Source organism: Cydia amplana, chromosome 5 (assembly GCF_948474715.1).
Source record: "Cydia amplana chromosome 5, ilCydAmpl1.1, whole genome shotgun sequence".
NCBI classification, from domain to species: Eukaryota; Metazoa; Arthropoda; class Insecta; order Lepidoptera; family Tortricidae; genus Cydia; species Cydia amplana.
The window spans coordinates 7,486,025-7,503,449 of record NC_086073.1 but is presented as its reverse complement, the minus strand read 5'-3'; the positions used below and the strand labels follow the sequence as shown (position 1 = coordinate 7,503,449).

Below are 17,425 nucleotides of genomic sequence, written 5' to 3'. Positions count from 1 at the left end.
ACATGTAAGTTATGCTTAATGATACATTTGACTAGATAATACTTGGTAAAATTAAACTTGACCAAGTAATTATTTGCTAAACAATAACTTGCCAAAAAAGACTATTGCTAACTGAAAAATTGCGATAAGTTGTTTTGCCGAACATTTTTTTGGGAAATGATAATTTGGGAAACATAGTTTGGGATGTGATACTTTGGGAAACGTTTTTGGCCCATTTGTTAGTAAACCGTAGTGTAGACCGTGTAGGTGTGTTGCGTACGGCGTCACATGGTATGGGAAAATAGAAAGCTACATTAGCATGTGACGCATTACGCATCATGTGGCGTCATAGACTATTTCATGAAACCGATGCTGCCAAAAATACTGGGGTGCGGGGGACGAGGTGAGCGAGTCCCGTGCCGTGATTGGTCCGTTCAAAGATAATACGGACGTCACACAAAGACACTTTGATTCGAAAATGGAGTAAAACTACCGTATATTTGTGGCAGAGGAGGTAGCGGTACTATGCTCAGTCTAGAGGATGTCTTGTCTGTGTCTGGCGTCAACTGGAGACCATGGCCTCAGTTTTTACTGATTTAGAAGCCGCCGGCCCGTCACCGTCAACGCAAGCTTCTGAAGATACTCCTCGGTACGGAGTGAAATGTGTCGAGCGCTTGCGACTTAAAATACGTGGGTAGCCCGTGTTTACCATATTTAATATGATTTAAAAGTGTCGTTACACTGGCTGGTCCTAGAAGTCACTCGCTCTTGCAACCGATCAGAATACACGGCATGAACACTCGTCCTATTACATGTATTATTCATAGCGTTTATCTCTCGCACTATTCGCTGGGAGTCATTTCCACATCCAGCCTCGATAGTGTGAACTAGGCGGTTATATTTACAATTCAAATAACGGAATAGTACGAAACATTTACCCAGGTATTGGGAAAAAGTATGGCTCAAGCCAGTCCTGTTTCAACTTACTTACCTCTATACCTATAATACCAACTTATATACCTAGAATAATCTCATTAATATATCGCAATTCGCAGTGGTAATTCATTGGAGGTATTCAAAATAATTTTTGTACCATTTAACACATACACATCACCAATTAGGAAATTATTGTTCCAAAATATTATTTAACAAAAAAATTTACCAAGAATCATGTTCTAGAACAGAAAAGTGCCACTTTCATCCCTCCTAGCAGGAAAGAAAAGTGTCACTTTGATCACACCTAGCGGGGAACAAAAAGCCCTTTTTCGAATAGGTAGGTGGTAGGTGATGTGAAAAATAACATAAAGTAGGTACCTACTCATAATCCCGAAACAATTCAGCAGTCTATTGTTACGCCTGCACGTCACTATAGCGAGCCATAAGTCATAATATTTTTATGATCTATGCTCAAGTATGTGCTGTACGTTTCAGGAATCTCCCGCGAGCAATATGGATCGCCATGCCCATGGTCACCATCATCTACGCGATGGCCAATGTAGCCTACTTCGCAGTCGTGAGCAAGGATGAGATGAAGTTTGCTGTGGCTGTGGTAAGTAAACGTAACAGGGCGTTTTTTTTTAAAGTTGTCCCCTACACTTTTTTTTCAAAGTTGGGATTTTTTATGTTATTTCTACTCAGAATCACGAGCTCTTTCTATCCTAATAGGAGAAAAAAAGTGTCCTAAGGTTTTTATTTCCATTCCGTCACCATTTTTCATAGGCTTTGTATGGCGGTCGCGGAATGGTAAGATCGAAAAATGTATGGAAATTTTGGGACACTTTTTTTCTCCTATTAGGATAGAAAGAGCTCGTGATTCTGAGTAGAAACAACATAAAAAATCCCAAATTTGAAAAAAAAAAAGTGTAGGGGCAACTTAAAAAAGCGGCCAAGTGCGAGTCGGACTCGCCCATGAAGGGTTCCGTATTTAGGCGATTTATGACGTATAAAAAAAAAACTACTTACTAGATCTCGTTCAAACCAATTTTCGGTGAAAGTTTACATGGTAATGTACATCATATATTTTTTTTAGTTTTATCATTCTCTTATTTTAGAAGTTACAGGGGGGGGGGACACACATTTTACCACTTTGGAAGTGTCTCTCGCGCAAACTATTCAGTTTAGAAAAAAATTATATTAGGAACCTCAATATCATTTTTGAAGACCTATCCATAGAAACCCCACACGTATGGGTTTGATGAAAAAAATTTTTTTGAGTTTCAGTTCGAAGTATGGGGAACCCCAAAAATTTATTGTTTTTTTTCTATTTTTGTGTGAAAATCTTAATGCGGTTCACAGAATACATCTACTTACCAAGTTTCAACAGTATAGTTCTTATAGTTTCGGAGAAAAGTGGCTGTGACATACGGACGGACAGACAGACGGACAGACGGACAGACGGACAGACAGACAGACATGACGAATCTATAAGGGTTCCGTTTTTTGCCATTTGGCTACGGAACCCTAAAAAACGCCCAACAGAGGAACACTAGTTTTGTACCACATACTACCTACCTATACATTCACTAAGGAAATTGTATTGGGTTAGGTATGTCTATCTCTCATTCATTAGGAGTTTTATGGCGCGACGTCACTAAGAGTATTTTGAACAAATGCGCGATTGTTTAGAGAGTAATTCAGCGGCAGAACCCTCGTTGCGACGCGCGCCTGTCAACACTTGCACCATCCCACTAACCCGGGGTTAACCGGTTAAACCCGGGTTAGTGAATGGTGCAAGTGGCCCTTAGACTTAAAGGTTCAGTATCGCTTGTGAGTTTACGATGATTCGTACAAGGTACTCCTTCCCAACGATGACAGTAACACTTTGGTAACACTCCATACGGCTCTGACTTGCGATTTGTTATGTATTAGCATAGCAGTCTTTGCTCCAAAGTAAAGTATCGTTTCGCTCTATTGAGCATACCCAGCTTTTTGGATAGCAGCGGCTGCTTTGCCTTCCAGGCATTTATTCGTTAATCAGTGAAGAATCCTTTACACTGGATTAGAGAACTGTCTCTAACCATTAGCGCACTGCCGAAATGCGACATCTGCTGATGTGTGGGTGAAGGCCAGTCGCGTAATAAAAATGCCGACATCGCGTTCGGTTTATTATTAGTAATTTAGTACAATAAAGTTACACGTCAACGTCAGGACGTTCTATTCTATTCTATTCTATTGCAATAAGTGAGTGTTACCGTTATGATTTTGCCATGTCCGGTAATATCCGCTTTATTTATTTATTTTTATTTATTTATTCAGAAACAAACAGTCATACATGGTTTATGTAGGTACGTATTTTAAAGACAATAAGAATAGACCTATAGTTTCATAACAGAAAAAAACATACCTATAAATAGGTCCGTGGCTATTACTTAAACACATAAGAGAAATACTTAATTTGTATTTTAAAATTACTATAAATCAATGATTTGATACCTCTGTCGAAAATACATTGTAAGTGCGTTAAGGAAGTTATAAATGATTGTTAAATTCAATATTTAAACGCATTCTTAAGTTGTGTTAGTGTACAGTTAAAAAAGTCTAAGTACATCATTAAGTTTAAGGTTCTCATTAAATAGTTTACATGCGCGTTTGATGAATACATTCCCACCGTAACCAGTCCTGCTGAATGGATAGAAAATAAGTTTTTTTTATGACAACGGCGCTCTCGTCTTCGCGGAACTCTAAAACAGATTTTATGTAAAAGAATAGGGGCATCTAGTTTATGAAGGTCAAGAGTATTTTTATTGGAGCCGCGTTGGTCTACGTACTACGTAGTTTTTAAAAATATAAACCACGTGGGTGACGTTCACCGTAGACTATGGAAGCCTGCAACTCCAGGGGGCCTAGCCAAGATGACAATCGTTTGCAGAAAATGAAGAGAATCGCTCGGTATCTCTATCACCCTTCCTTATTAGTGCGATAGAGACTATCTGTCTAGCCCTAGTCGAGACCTAGCGTTTTCTGCAAACGGTTGCTGTCATCTGAGCTAAGTCTCCATGGTGTTACATGCGCGTTGCCGACTCTTTAAAATCCTGTACACTCGTTTTTGAAACCGCATAGGTACCTACAGAAGGTAGACATATACATACATACAGCATACATGTAGGTACGTGTGCGGGTACTTACATACTTTAATTTACCGCACCCAATGCGATAATAATAGACATTTGTAGGGCGGAAAATGCCTAATGTATATCATATTTTATCTTCTTTGTCTTAATAATAACTCTGATTAGAATCAGACCTCTAGAATCGGTATCGTCTTGGGTCGTCCCATTCGTTTTTCGTCAAGTTCTTAAATTAGTCCTATTCTGCTTTCGTCACCCATTCTACATTCGTCACAATCGTCGGTGGCTTTCAATGTAGAATGCGTGACGAAAGCAGAATAGGACTAATTTAAGAACTTGACGAAAAACGAATGGGACGACCTAAGACGATACCCTAGAATCAGACGGGACGAGCTGAAAGCCCGACCGCCAGCGGCTATTAGGTATACTTACAACAATGGTGTCCTTATCTGCCCGTTGTGTGCACGGGTCTTTGTTAATAAGATCGGCTACGCAAGCCACACGCGGGCACACGAACGTCTTCAGCAGCGGAGTTGAAACAGTCACCGTGGTCGAAATCGGCCGGGAGAGTTATTATATATACATATATAATAACTCTGATTGCAGCATTTAGTTAATAATAGATTGATAAAGTAGATATGACCTGTCGTCGTTTATTACACCGCGCTTAATTTATAGTTGCTAATAGGTACTTACTTTATCTTTGTTTAATAAATAAACATGGAAGGTACTTAACTGCGAACACGTGGAGTTATTTACATACTGTGGGTCTATTCTCGAATGTGCTACAAGCAATGTTGTCAAGTGCACAGAAAACGGTAGACTTTGGTTCGATGGCCTAGTCATACCTGAACTACAGGGCGGACACGACATACATCAAAAATCATTTGCGTTTAGATGTGTGCACAGCACCTCTGTACACGCGTCACTGTGTATGTGTGGGTAAGTCGCTATACTGAGAGTACGCCAGAAGTCCGCCAGATTATGGCCAGATTCGTGTCGCGGGGCGAGGTAATGCGAGTCGGGGCGGGGCGGTGCGTGGCCGTTCTGTATCATAATCATAATACTATTACTTGTTCTGTGCCTGAACCCCATATACTCAAATACAGGTCTCTGCTATTTGGGTCGTTATTGACTATATATGTATTTTCGACCCATTGAATAAAAGTCACTACAAATAATCCTTAAAACGAATCTACTTATGAATCTACATACCTATAGTTGACGTTGTTTGTCTCCTCAGATATTCGGCGAACGTCTCTTCGGCGCGTGGAGCTGGTTGATTCCCGTGTTCGTGGCCCTGTCCACGTTCGGTGGTGTCAACGGCGTGCTGTTCACGTCGGCCAGGCTGTTCGCGACTGGCGCGCAGGAGGGACACATGCCTGCTCTCTTCTCGCTCTTTCACATAAAGCGCCAGACCCCCATACCGTCGCTCTTGTTCACGGTAAGATTGGCTTATCTGTAAGTACCTACATATGGATAAATAATTAATACTATAGTCGCTAATAAAATTTTACAAGTTCAGTTTAGCTTTACCAAATACCTGCAGGTGGTCTAGCATGAGTTGCGTTCTCGCGCGCGACTCACGGTGGGCTGAAAATCGGCCTCCATAGAAATAGAAACCGAAGTCTTAAATTTGAACTTTTTTTTATTGGAATAGCTTTTGTTAGGTTTTATTATGTCCCAAAATTAATCTTAGCTAATTTGGTTGGAAAAATAATTAATTATAATTTTTTTTCAAAATCTTTGTATGGCGCGTATCAGAAAAAACGAGTTTTCTCCGAAAATAAAAAGTTAACCGTAATATCCTGACAGATGATTTTAAAACCAATTATTCTTGATTTTTCCACATAATTAGAATTTTCCTACGGGGTGCACTTTTTTTAAAAAAAATCGATATATTTTTTTATTTTTATTATCTTATTTTTTTATTTTAATACGGTTATACTCGTTATTTTGACTACAAAAAATGAATTTGAGTTTGATCGAACCAATAACTTACGCGTAGTGAATTTTTGTTCTAAGCAAATGTATGGAGCGTACGAGTAAAACGGATTTTTTTTCAAAAATTAAAGGTATACCGTAATATCCTTGCAGATGATTTAAGTACCAATTATTAATGATATTTTGACATAACGCGAACTTTTCTACCGTGTGCACTTATTTAATAAAAAATAAAAAAAATATTTTTTCATGCTGAAATAGCTTTTTCTCATTGTTTTAATCAAATAAATAATAAACATACAACAGTTACAAGTAGAAAATTGAAAATAAAACCATTACATCCTTTACATTATTACCATTGTATCCTCTTTATTACATTATCTTTGTACTTAATGAAACAGTATTTAACAAATGACACATTGACAACTTATGAGTCTAAAATTAATGATCGTTAATGAGGTCCGGTTACAATCGTTAGTAGATATTATGAATGCAGTTTAATCATTAAGGTTTTAATCATTATGCTTATAATTAGACGTAAAACTAATTATAATAGCAATGATATACTCGTAGAATGGTGGTGTTCATTAGTACTAGCAATAAATAGGTAAGGGGTACATTTTATATTTTAGTTCATCTTGAGCTTCTTAACCGCTAACTTACACGACCAATCGACCATAAACCATGGACAGTCTTATTACGAACTTGGACTTGTTTGTTATCCTAAAATCTCAAGGATCTAGTTTAAATCACGAAGCTTTGTTTGAAATAGTGCTAACTAAATCAAACCTTAACCTATCAGAAGAAGATCGTGACACCTTGAAAGAATTTTGCCGAAGATTTACAAGAGCTGCTACTGACAGATGGAAGAAAAGCCAACGGAACACAGAAAAATTTAGAACAATGTATGGATCTTGGTTAGAAGCAAATATTGACTGGCCAAGTTGCTTTTATCTTCAGTTGGATCTTCAGTTAGCCCACGCATCAACCAGCAGTGATCTCATTCCTCATACACTAAGCACATCATCAACTGGAACCATGACGCGATTGAAACGTAAACCATTCGAAGACCTCGGAACGAAGCAGAAAAAAAACAGATGCAGCGATCTAAGCGTTGAAAACACAGACGAAGTGGTGTTTTCAGCTGTAAAGCTTTTAAAAGAAGATGGTCGGGGTGAAATTGCATCATTGATAGAATATATGTTAAAGAACCCAGAAGCAGTCCAGAAATTCACTGCAATCATCAAGAAGCCTGGTTCTACCGCGTCACTTACAGCAGAGAAGGCATTAGGTCTACTGATTTCTTTGAAGTTAAGTAAATGGCAATACATAACTTTACGAGAGACAGCCATCAGAGAGGGTGCTTCAAATTTATACCCATCGTAGTATAAGGTGCAGAAGGCTAAATTAGATTGTTATCCACCAACGCAATCTGTTACTGTAACGGATTTTTCGTGTGAGATAACATTGCAAGCTTTGCTGGATTTAACAGTTACACGAATTTTGAATAGTTTACAGGAACAAGTAGAAGACATGCAGTTAAGTTTAATTTCTAAATGGGGATTTGACGGTGCTTCCAATCAAAGCCGGTACAAGCAGAAAATTGGTGGCAGTGAACAAGATGACTCAAGCATTTTATGACGACTTTAGTGCCACTCAAGCTTATCTCTGGCGACAAGACAATTTGGACAAATCCAAAACCATGTTCTGCTTCATATTGTCGTCCAAAGCAATTTACATTTACTAAAGAGAACAAAAACTTTGTTCTAGCTCAAAAGAAAAAAATGGACGATGGAATCAAAGACCTAGTGCCCACAGAACATAGGAACAACAAAGTGACACATAAGCTGAAGATGACGATGGTAGATGGCAAAATCTGCACATATCTTTCACAGGCTAAGTCAAGTGCAACATGCGTTTTATGTTTAGCTAAGCCTAATGAAATGAACAATATAGACAAAGTTTCGAAAAAAACAGTGCCTGATACTACCTTATATGAATTTGGACTATCATCTTTACATGCCCGGATCAATACCATGGAATGCCTTCTTCATATAGCATATCGATTGGACTTTAAAGAATTTTATGCAACTGAAAAGAGGGGCCTTAAACAGAAGATGGAACTACGGAAGAAGATTATTCAAGATCGCTTCAAAGACGAACTAAATCTTTTAGTCGATGTAGTAAAACAAGGTTCTGGAACAACGAATGATGGAAACACAGCACGAAAATTTTTCGAAGATCCCGAAAAAACAGCTAATATCACTGGACTGGACAAACAACTGATTCGGAGATTTGCTGTAATTCTGCAAGCTGTCACATCAGGTGAAGTAATTGACACTGAAAAGTTTAAAGCCTATTGTAAAGATACAGCGGACGACTATATTAAATTTTACAGTTGGTATAAGATGCCCCCAACAGTGCATAAATTGCTGATCCATGGCACAGATATCATTGCACAAAATGATATTGTACCGATTGGTCATCTCTCTGAAGAAGCATCCGAGGCACGCAACAAAGACTTCAGAATGTTCAGAGAGCATCACTCACAAAAAAAAACGAGACAAGATTCGAACAGGGATGTTTTTAATATGTTACTTTTGTCTTCCGATCCTGTCCTTTCTTCAATGAGGCCAACAATAAGTGGAAAAAAGAAACAGGCTTTCTTCCCTGAAACTTTAGAATTATTCATTTGTCTGGAACCTCAAGAAGAAGAAGTGACAGATACCTCAAATGTGTACCCTGATTCTGAAATGGACACGGATTCGGAAGTAAGCGACCAGGAAAACTAAACTTTCAGGATTCCAATATTAGCATTAGAATACTTTTAATTAGGATAGCATTACATATACTTATTTCTGTTTTTATGTAAACCAATTATTGATAATGTTACTGATATTTATTTAATTAAGTAAATTCGTAGTATCTACTAATGATTGTAACCGGACCTTATTAACGATCATTAATTTTAGACTCATCAGTTGTCAATATGTCAAATTTGTTAAATATTGTTTCATTAAGTACAAAGATAATGTAATAAAGAGGATACAAAGGTAATAATGTAAAGGATGTAATGGTTTTATTTTCAATTTTCTACTTGTAACTCTTGTATGTTTATTATTTATTTGATTAAAACAATGAGAAAAAGTTATTTCAGCATGAAAAAATAAGTTTTTTATTTTTTGTTAAATAAGTGCATACGGTAGAAAAGTTCGCGTTATGTCAAAATATCATTAATAATTGGTACTTAAAGTCCGTCAACCAAATCTTGTCAGTAGTAAAAGGCGGCAAATTTGAAAAATCGCGGGTTAGCAACACTGTGTTCGAATAATTCCAAAATGCGTGTCATCTGTGTTTTATCTGTGGAATGTGGATCGTGATGGGATCGTGAATGACAGCCGTCACCTTATTTGTTTACATTTGGTTTTCATTCTGAATCGTTTCTGTTTCAAGAGATATTTCTGCTGTCACCATTAAATACCAATACATTAAATAAGAATAAGCAAAGCTAAGGGGCCTACAATGTACAATCATGCTCGTTGATGGTAAACATTACTAAAAATTGAGGTTATGACAAGTACGTACTGAAAGAACTCTATCGAACTTTTAAGATTATGTTCAGTTTTTTTGTTTTAGGGTTAAAAGGCATAAATAAAATTAAAACGTATGCCTAAATCTATCCAACAAGACCATAAATTGTGTCCTGGAAACCGTCCATAGGCCCACATGTCTAATATTTTCAGCAATCAGTTGTGACTATTTACAAAGATGCAATAGAATACTACAGAGTATTATTTATGCTTGGTTGAAGTGACCCGGTAACATTGGTAACTTCATTATATTTTTTCAATTAATGACCTGAATTATAGTGTAAGCTAAAGTAACCCTTATCTTATTTACCTTTAAATTAAATAAACACCCAAATATCAGTTGTTTTATTTTTGTATTATTATTGTACAATATATACCAATCAAAAAAAATACACAGGTATGTCATATTCATCCAGAAGAGTACACTAATTTACATTAACAAGTGGCATATTATATTGTAAATAACAAATATATGCACTATCTAATTATCTGCATTTTGATATGATTTTATTTTAGTAAACTTAGAAGACATAGATAGGGAACAAAGAGAATATAAGCACTACACACGATAGGGAGTTGTTTTTGATATCTTCAAATTTGTTCATCATTTTGATTAACATTGTTTTAACATCGCTTTTAAATTGTCCGTCCATGTTTCAAATTTTTTCAATAAACCGCGAGTGACAATTTGAACGCAGGGCGCGCTCAGCGGAAAAAAAAATTTTGGTTCGATGTACATTGCTGCTTTTCTTAGCGCAATACTGCTCTTTGAGTGTTGCCCTACTTTAGTTTGCTTTACATTGCTACTGACAAGATTTGGTTGACGGACTATAAATCATCTGCAAGGATATTACGGTATACCTTTAATTTTTGAAAAAAAATCCGTTTTACTCGTACGCTCCATACATTTGCTTAGAACAAAAATTCACTACGCGTAAGTTATTGGTTCGATCAAACTCAAATTCATTTTTTGTAGTCAAAATAACGAGTATAACCGTATTAAAATAAAAAAATAAGATAATAAAAATAAAAAAATATATCGATTTTTTAAAAAAAAGTGCACCCCGTAGGAAAATTCTAATTATGTGGAAAAATCAAGAATAATTGGTTTTAAAATCATCTGTCAGGATATTACGGTTAACTTTTTATTTTCGGAGAAAACTCGTTTTTTCTGATACGCGCCATACAAAGATTTTGAAAAAAAATTATAATTAATTATTTTTCCAACCAAATTAGCTAAGATTAATTTTGGGACATAATAAAACCTAACAAAAGCTATTCCAATAAAAAAAAGTTCAAATTGAAGACTTCGGTTTCTATTTCTATGGAGGCCGATTTTCAGCCCACCGTGCGACTCCATATATCTAGCGCGACTTCAAGTATGGACTCGCGCGCGAGAACGCAACTCATGCTAGACCGACAATAGTCCGAGTAGTCGAAAGAGTAACGCCCGACACAAGAAATGTTACCACAGACTTTCGGTATTTCAGATAAGTTACAAACGTACCTTGTAAGGTATAGCTGGTCAACCAGATCTTGTCAGTAGAAAAAGGCGGCAAATTTGAAAAATGTAGGCGCGAAGGGATATCGTCCCATAGAAAATTTGAATTTCGCGCCTTTTTTACTGACAAGATTTGGTTGACCAAGTATAAGTACTTACCTACACATAAGAGCTTTCGGGGTGTTGAATTTTAAGCCCTTGCTACACGGTCGCCGACAAGTCCCTCGGACCGCGTGGCCTTGGTCTGGACGGACCGTGTAGACAGTTGTTTCCAACAAAATGTGACCAAAACTGACCAAGGTCAGACCAAGGACAGACGGTTAGAAGGCTTGTCGGCGACCGTGTAGCAAGGGCTTTAGTTTTGTTGTTTGGCATAAAGTACAGCATTTAATGAGCCCGGGTGTGTATATTTTCAGTGCCTGTTCTCCCTGCTGATGCTGTCGACGAGCAACGTGCTGGCGCTGATCAACTACTTCTCGCAAACGCTGTGGCTGTCGGTGGGCGCGTCCGTGGTGGGCATGCTGTGGCTGCGGCGCACGCGCCCCGACCTGCCGCGTCCCATCCGCGTGCACCTCGCCATCCCTTTCACCTTCCTCATCGCCATCGGCTTCCTGGTCTTCGTCCCGGCCATATACCAACCCAAGGACACGGCCATAGGAGTCGCTCTCCTCCTCAGCGGAATACCTGTTTATTACCTCGGCGTCAAGTGGCAGTCGAAGCCGGAATGTTACCACTCTCTTTCCGGCTGCGTTTTAAGGTTTTTCCAAAAGATATGTTCCTGTATTTACGTAGAGTCGAATGAAAAAATGTCACAAGGGTGAATGGTAGACGAGTAATGTAATAATATAAAGGACCAACGATTTATGTACCTATATGTACGCTTATATGTAATGGATATTGTGGGTACTGTAGAATGAGAAATGTCTGCGATTGTGTTTCTCAATAGGCAGAGGACCGTCCTTTTATTTTGTAACGTACCTAAATGAAACAATGTGTTTTATCATAAACCATATTATGTAGGTACATACCAGGGATGTTGCGGATGCAGATTTTTTGACATCCGCGGACGCGGATGCGGATGTGGATATTTAAAGGCTCACATCCGCGGATGCGGATGTCAAGATGAGGTACTTATAAAACGTCAAGTATTACATTTTTAGTATTTTTTTTATTAAAAAAAAACGAAACGTTTAGTATTTGAGCAAGAATATAGGTGCGTTATATTTAATAAACAGTAACTTGGCCGATCTAGACGATTTCGTTATAGGTAATGACGAAATTACCTAGCACTTACGCCGCCGCTAAGACGTTCCTGTACCGATTTGTTTGACATCCGCATCCGCATAAGCTCCGCATCGATTTTATGCGGATGCGGATGTTGAAAATAATGCGGAAGTTCCGCGGTTGCGGATGCGGATGCGGATGTTCGCAGCATCCCTGGTACATACAACAGTATTTTTAGGTAACGTGTTAAACGACTATTTGTTCGTCTAAATGAAAAATACCACTATGTTGGTATAGGTGAACCAGGATCTATTGAGGGTGCGCCATGTTGCGGAATTTCACTGGAACTAATTTTTTCATACTACACTGAATTGTCACCCTATACATGAGAATAACAGCGCCCTCTTGACAATTATCATATATTACTGGTCAGGCTATACCTACTGCGTTTCAGTCTGATAATACCTACCTACTACATGTTGTAAAAAATATGTACTAGGTACGTTGTAAGTACTGTTTCTTATTATACCTAGTAAGCACAAGTTTTAACAATAATTAAGTAATTAATGTGCAGTTACTACTATGTATTTAAAAAGTTAAGTATCATGCGTTGGCAACCATGCAAAATCATGACATGGGATGTATCGATGTATGATTAGTATAGGTACCTATAGGTAAACACACACAAAAGTAATTAACTTAAATAAAAATAAGTCAACTTTATTTAAAAAACATCAACTTACCTAATTGTAAAGTTACCTTAGGAAAGGTACCTATACCTAAATCTTTTCATGATTGCTTATCACGGCAGTGCTTTCCACTAAGCCGACAGTATCCACTAACAACTCGTATTAAATGTTGTAGTGTGTGTGACTTTAATATTTATGATGATATCTTGTATCTCATGCCTTGAATTGCTCTCTGAATGTTAAAGTTGTAAGTATATTTACATTTTATACTTAATATATCGTAGATATGTATGTGTATTATTACTTTATCTCTAGATCAAAATAAAGGGCCAACGTATCAATAATATATTGGTCCATGGATAGAACTACTCGTACAGAGTACCTACCGATGTTTAAGGACACCTTAATGTATGAAAAATATATGTCCCTACGTAAGTTATTAATTTTTATATACATGTCAAATAGGTAGATACTTAGATTAACAAGTACCTATACAGGTATTAAAATGGGAACTAATGCATTCCAAATATATGAAATTGTATTCTTGGATGTTTCTATATATTTAAACGTGTATTATATTATAGTAAAGTTCGAATATTTAGGTAGGTAAGCGTAATTTACAAACCATATATTGAGTGTTCTGTTATTATTTACCAGCAGGACTATTTTGCACCTGATGGACCTGCAATGAACAGTCGTATCTTAAGAGACCATCAACGTGCACACTAGCACCCCTGCTCAATAATCGTGATTATTTAAATTTAACGAAATATATTTAAAAAAAGGGGTCCGCTACGTACTGTATCTTGTATTAAAGTACCTTTTGAATACATGAAACTAGTTTCTATGTTGCTGGATTCGTCAATCTATGCGTCCAAAGTTAAAACGGCCGTTTTTGTTTTGAGTTTATAAATTGACAAATCCAGCAACATAGAAACTAGTTTGATGTATTCAAAAGGTACTTTAATACAAGATACCGGCCCCCTTATAATATATTTCGTTAAATTTAAATAATCTCGATTATTTAGCAATGGCGCTAGTGTGCACGTTGATGGGCTCTTAATTACACTGCTTTCTTGATAATGGTACCGAATATACCTACTTACAAGTATATGACACAAATATCTCCCTAAATTGTATAATTTATAAGAATTTATATGTTGTTTTGTAACTATTTACATACGTATAATACGTATTACCTTAATCTGCCATTGCAGAACTTCTTGCCACCTAGGTCTTTATACCTACCTGATTTTAAAATTAGTATTTCTAATTTTATTTCTATTACCTAATTGTGTTACCTACTTACGTTAGCAACCCATTGTAACATAGCTACCTATATACTTGTTATTTATTTATAGTATTAATATTGAAATTGCTTATAAAATCCGCAATAAAACAACTCGAGATGGAAACAATTGTTGAATAAATTATTTTCACGCAAATAGATGCAATATTATTTCCGATAGGTATGAAATTTATCTGAGATCTAACGGTCAACGTCACCAAAAACCACATCTATGCTAGCGACGATTATAGATATATCCGCTAACATTAGTCCTTTGCCGAATACAGCGATGCCCGCTAGGTGGGTGTACGAGCAGGGGCGCATGCCCACGCGGTAGGGCCGCGACGTGCCGTCCGCAACCATGTACAGCCCTAGCTCGCCTTTCGGACACTCCACTGCCGTGTAAGTGTAGCCCGGCGGAACTGGATATCCCTCCGTGCACAACTTAAAGTGATGAATCAGAGACTCCATAGAAGTTTTCATCTCTACTCTACTTGGTAGACAGTATTTCGAATCGTCCGTTTTATATTCGCCCTCGGGCATAGTATCGATGACTTGATTTAGAATTCTCAAAGACTGACGAGTCTCTTCCAGGCGACAGAGATGCCGATCGTAAGAATCGCCATACGTTCCCACGGGAACATCGAAATCGTATTGATCATAACCGTCGTATGGATGATTGATTCTTAAGTCCCATTTTACACCAGTGCAGCGTAACATCGGTCCACTGAAACCTAAATTGATCGCTTCGTGGGCACTATAAGCGCCAATGCCTGCCGTTCTAGCATAATACAAGCGATTGCCCGTTACCAGGTCCTCCATTTCATCTAAACGTTCTCCCATTTTACTACATAACTCATAGACATCGTCTAGGTACCCGATCGGAAGATCTTGCGACACGCCGCCGACTTTTATGTAAGCGCAGTGAACCCTAGCTCCGCATAGCCTTTCGAACAACTCGTATAGTTTTTCCCTCTCTTCGCACGTCCAAAAAAAAGGTGTGATACCACCTGCATCTAAAACAGTGCCGGCTACGTTCAGTAAATGATTGGCTACCCGAGTAAGTTCAGTACAGAGTACTCGAATCGCTTTCGCCCTGGGGGGTGCCTCAATGTTGGCTAACGTTTCAACGGCTAAAGCAAAGCACTGTTCATTTGCAAGGGACGACACGTAGTCTAAGCGATCCATGAAGGGCAGGCTTTGATTATAATGTTTATTCTCCATGAGTTTTTCCGTGGCTCGGTGTAAAAATCCGATATGGGGATCAGCTCTTACCACTGTTTCACCATCCAGTTCGAGGATCAGTCGCAGCACGCCGTGTGCGGCTGGATGTTGTGGCCCAAAATTAATCCACATATTTTGCAATTTTCGTTCTACAGGTGGAAGTCTTCCATGATAGACCGGTTTGTAATATTTCTCCATTTCAGGTGTGCTGTATATAGCTGGACCACTGAACTGCTGCACATACTCCGCGTCCGGAAACCATTTGTGCCCGTGAACTGGTGCACTAAACGTAAAGAAGCGAATATTTCGAGTCTTTCTGAGAAAAGTTATAGATCTAAGAACTTTCATTTTGACTGGCCTTACTGTTGTCAATAATGATTGATTATTGCAGTTGGTATTTTTGGCCAGTCATATTATTTTAAATACCCTTTGTAAACGAAAAAGGTTTGCAGTGCAGTAAAAAAAAAGTGCTTAATACAGACAATTAAAATCTATTTTTTTATTCGGTAGACTGAAATGACAGTTCATAGTATGAACATAAAATGTCATTTCATACTAAGAAATGTCATTTTAGTCTACCGAATTAAAAAATAGACTTTAGTGACAATGAGTCGACCGTCCAGTGGCGCCCTACTCATTAGGGGGATTCTGTTTTCTAATAAAATAAACCAATTCATTTTTATAGGTACCTGTCTATAATTAATCATATTAAAGTGCTTATCAAAAAATATAAGTGATCACTGGAGTTTTGATTTCGTTCTATACATTGTATCAGAACGAAATCAGAACCAAATCAGATTCCCATACAATATTCCCATCTCTTTTCTTGTTGTGTAGTATGAGTGATTTTCGTACCGCCATCTGTGAGCTGTGAGTAGTGTGAGGAGCACTCTGCGTTGTTGAGTGTTTCTATTTATTTTATAGATGTCGTTAGTGGAGATGGACAATATATTTTTCACCTCAGCAGCTCGAACAAGGGTACTTTGCTACTTAAAAACAGTGAGCAAAATCGCATTTTGCTCACTGTTTTTAAGTAGCAAAGTACCCTTGTCCGAGCTTTTGAGGTGAAAATTTAATTGTTGGTATATCTTAAGAAAACATGAGTGAATAGAGGTAAGTGATGAACCTTCTTCATCACTTACCTCTATTCACTCATGTTACAATACATTTTTCGGGTTCTCTAATATGTTCTCACTGCTGAGGTGAAAAGTTTTGTGAACTACACGAGATCAAAGTTATTTACATCTCGTGAGCTTTTTGAGTCCCTTACTACGCTCAAGATTCTAAATTAGATTAAATCTTTCGCTTGCACGGGACTCAAAATAAGCACTCGAAGAAATAGAGTCAGTCCAAGCAAAGTCTGCATCGGATTTGATAGCCCACGCAGTGCACGTGTCATTTTAAACGTCAAACTTCTATGAAATTATGACGTGTAAATAACACTTGCACTGCGTGGGCTATCAAAATCGCTGCTGACTTTTCTTGGCCTAACTCTATCAAACTTTGATCTCTTGTTGTACAAATATACTGGATCAACCAAATCTTGTCAGTAGTAAAAGGCGGCAAATTTGAAAAATCGCGGGTTAGCAACACTGTGTTCGAATAATTCCAAAATCGCGTGTCATCTGTGTGTTATCTGTGGAATGTGGATCGTGAATGACAGCCATCATCTTATTGTTTACATTCTGAATCGTTTCTATTTCAAGAGAAATTTCTGCTGTCACCATTAAATACCAAGATTATGCATGACCTCAAGCAAAGCTAAGGTGCCTACAATGTACAATCATGCTCGTTGACGGTAAACATTACTAAAATTTGAGGTTATGATAATTCACTCGAACTGACGTATGAAGGGCGGAAAATAAACACGTTTTGGTTCGATGTACATTGCTGCTTTTCTTAGCGCAATTCTGCTCTTT

General features: G+C 37.7%; 2 protein-coding genes and 2 long non-coding RNA genes across 4 annotated transcripts in view; 1 reads left to right on the top strand and 3 right to left on the bottom strand.

Annotated features, from left to right (window-relative positions):
* Positions 1-12,047, top strand: part of LOC134647982 (large neutral amino acids transporter small subunit 2) — a 40,993-nt gene extending 28,946 nt beyond the window's left edge. Inside the window, exons 5-7 of the mRNA XM_063502403.1 lie at positions 1,411-1,528; positions 5,290-5,490; positions 11,498-12,047. Of these exons, the coding sequence (XP_063358473.1) occupies positions 1,411-1,528; positions 5,290-5,490; positions 11,498-11,902 (724 nt within the window). The 3' untranslated portion in view covers positions 11,903-12,047. The remainder of the gene's footprint in view (positions 1-1,410; positions 1,529-5,289; positions 5,491-11,497) is intronic.
* LOC134648016 (uncharacterized) overlaps positions 1-17,425 on the bottom strand; it is a 441,830-nt gene that overhangs the window by 14,315 nt on the left and 410,090 nt on the right. The gene's annotated exons all lie outside the window — the stretch shown is intronic.
* Positions 9,108-10,927, bottom strand: LOC134647906 (uncharacterized). Its single transcript, XR_010096864.1, has 2 exons — positions 10,406-10,927; positions 9,108-9,236 (listed from the first exon to the last, which is right to left on the bottom strand). It is a non-coding gene; the product is annotated as an uncharacterized LOC134647906 (long non-coding RNA).
* LOC134647905 (NADH-ubiquinone oxidoreductase 49 kDa subunit-like) lies at positions 14,411-15,875 on the bottom strand. The gene has a single exon (XM_063502278.1). The coding sequence runs from the start codon at positions 15,852-15,854 to the stop codon at positions 14,484-14,486; it is 1,371 nt and encodes a 456-aa protein (XP_063358348.1). The 5' UTR covers positions 15,855-15,875; the 3' UTR covers positions 14,411-14,483.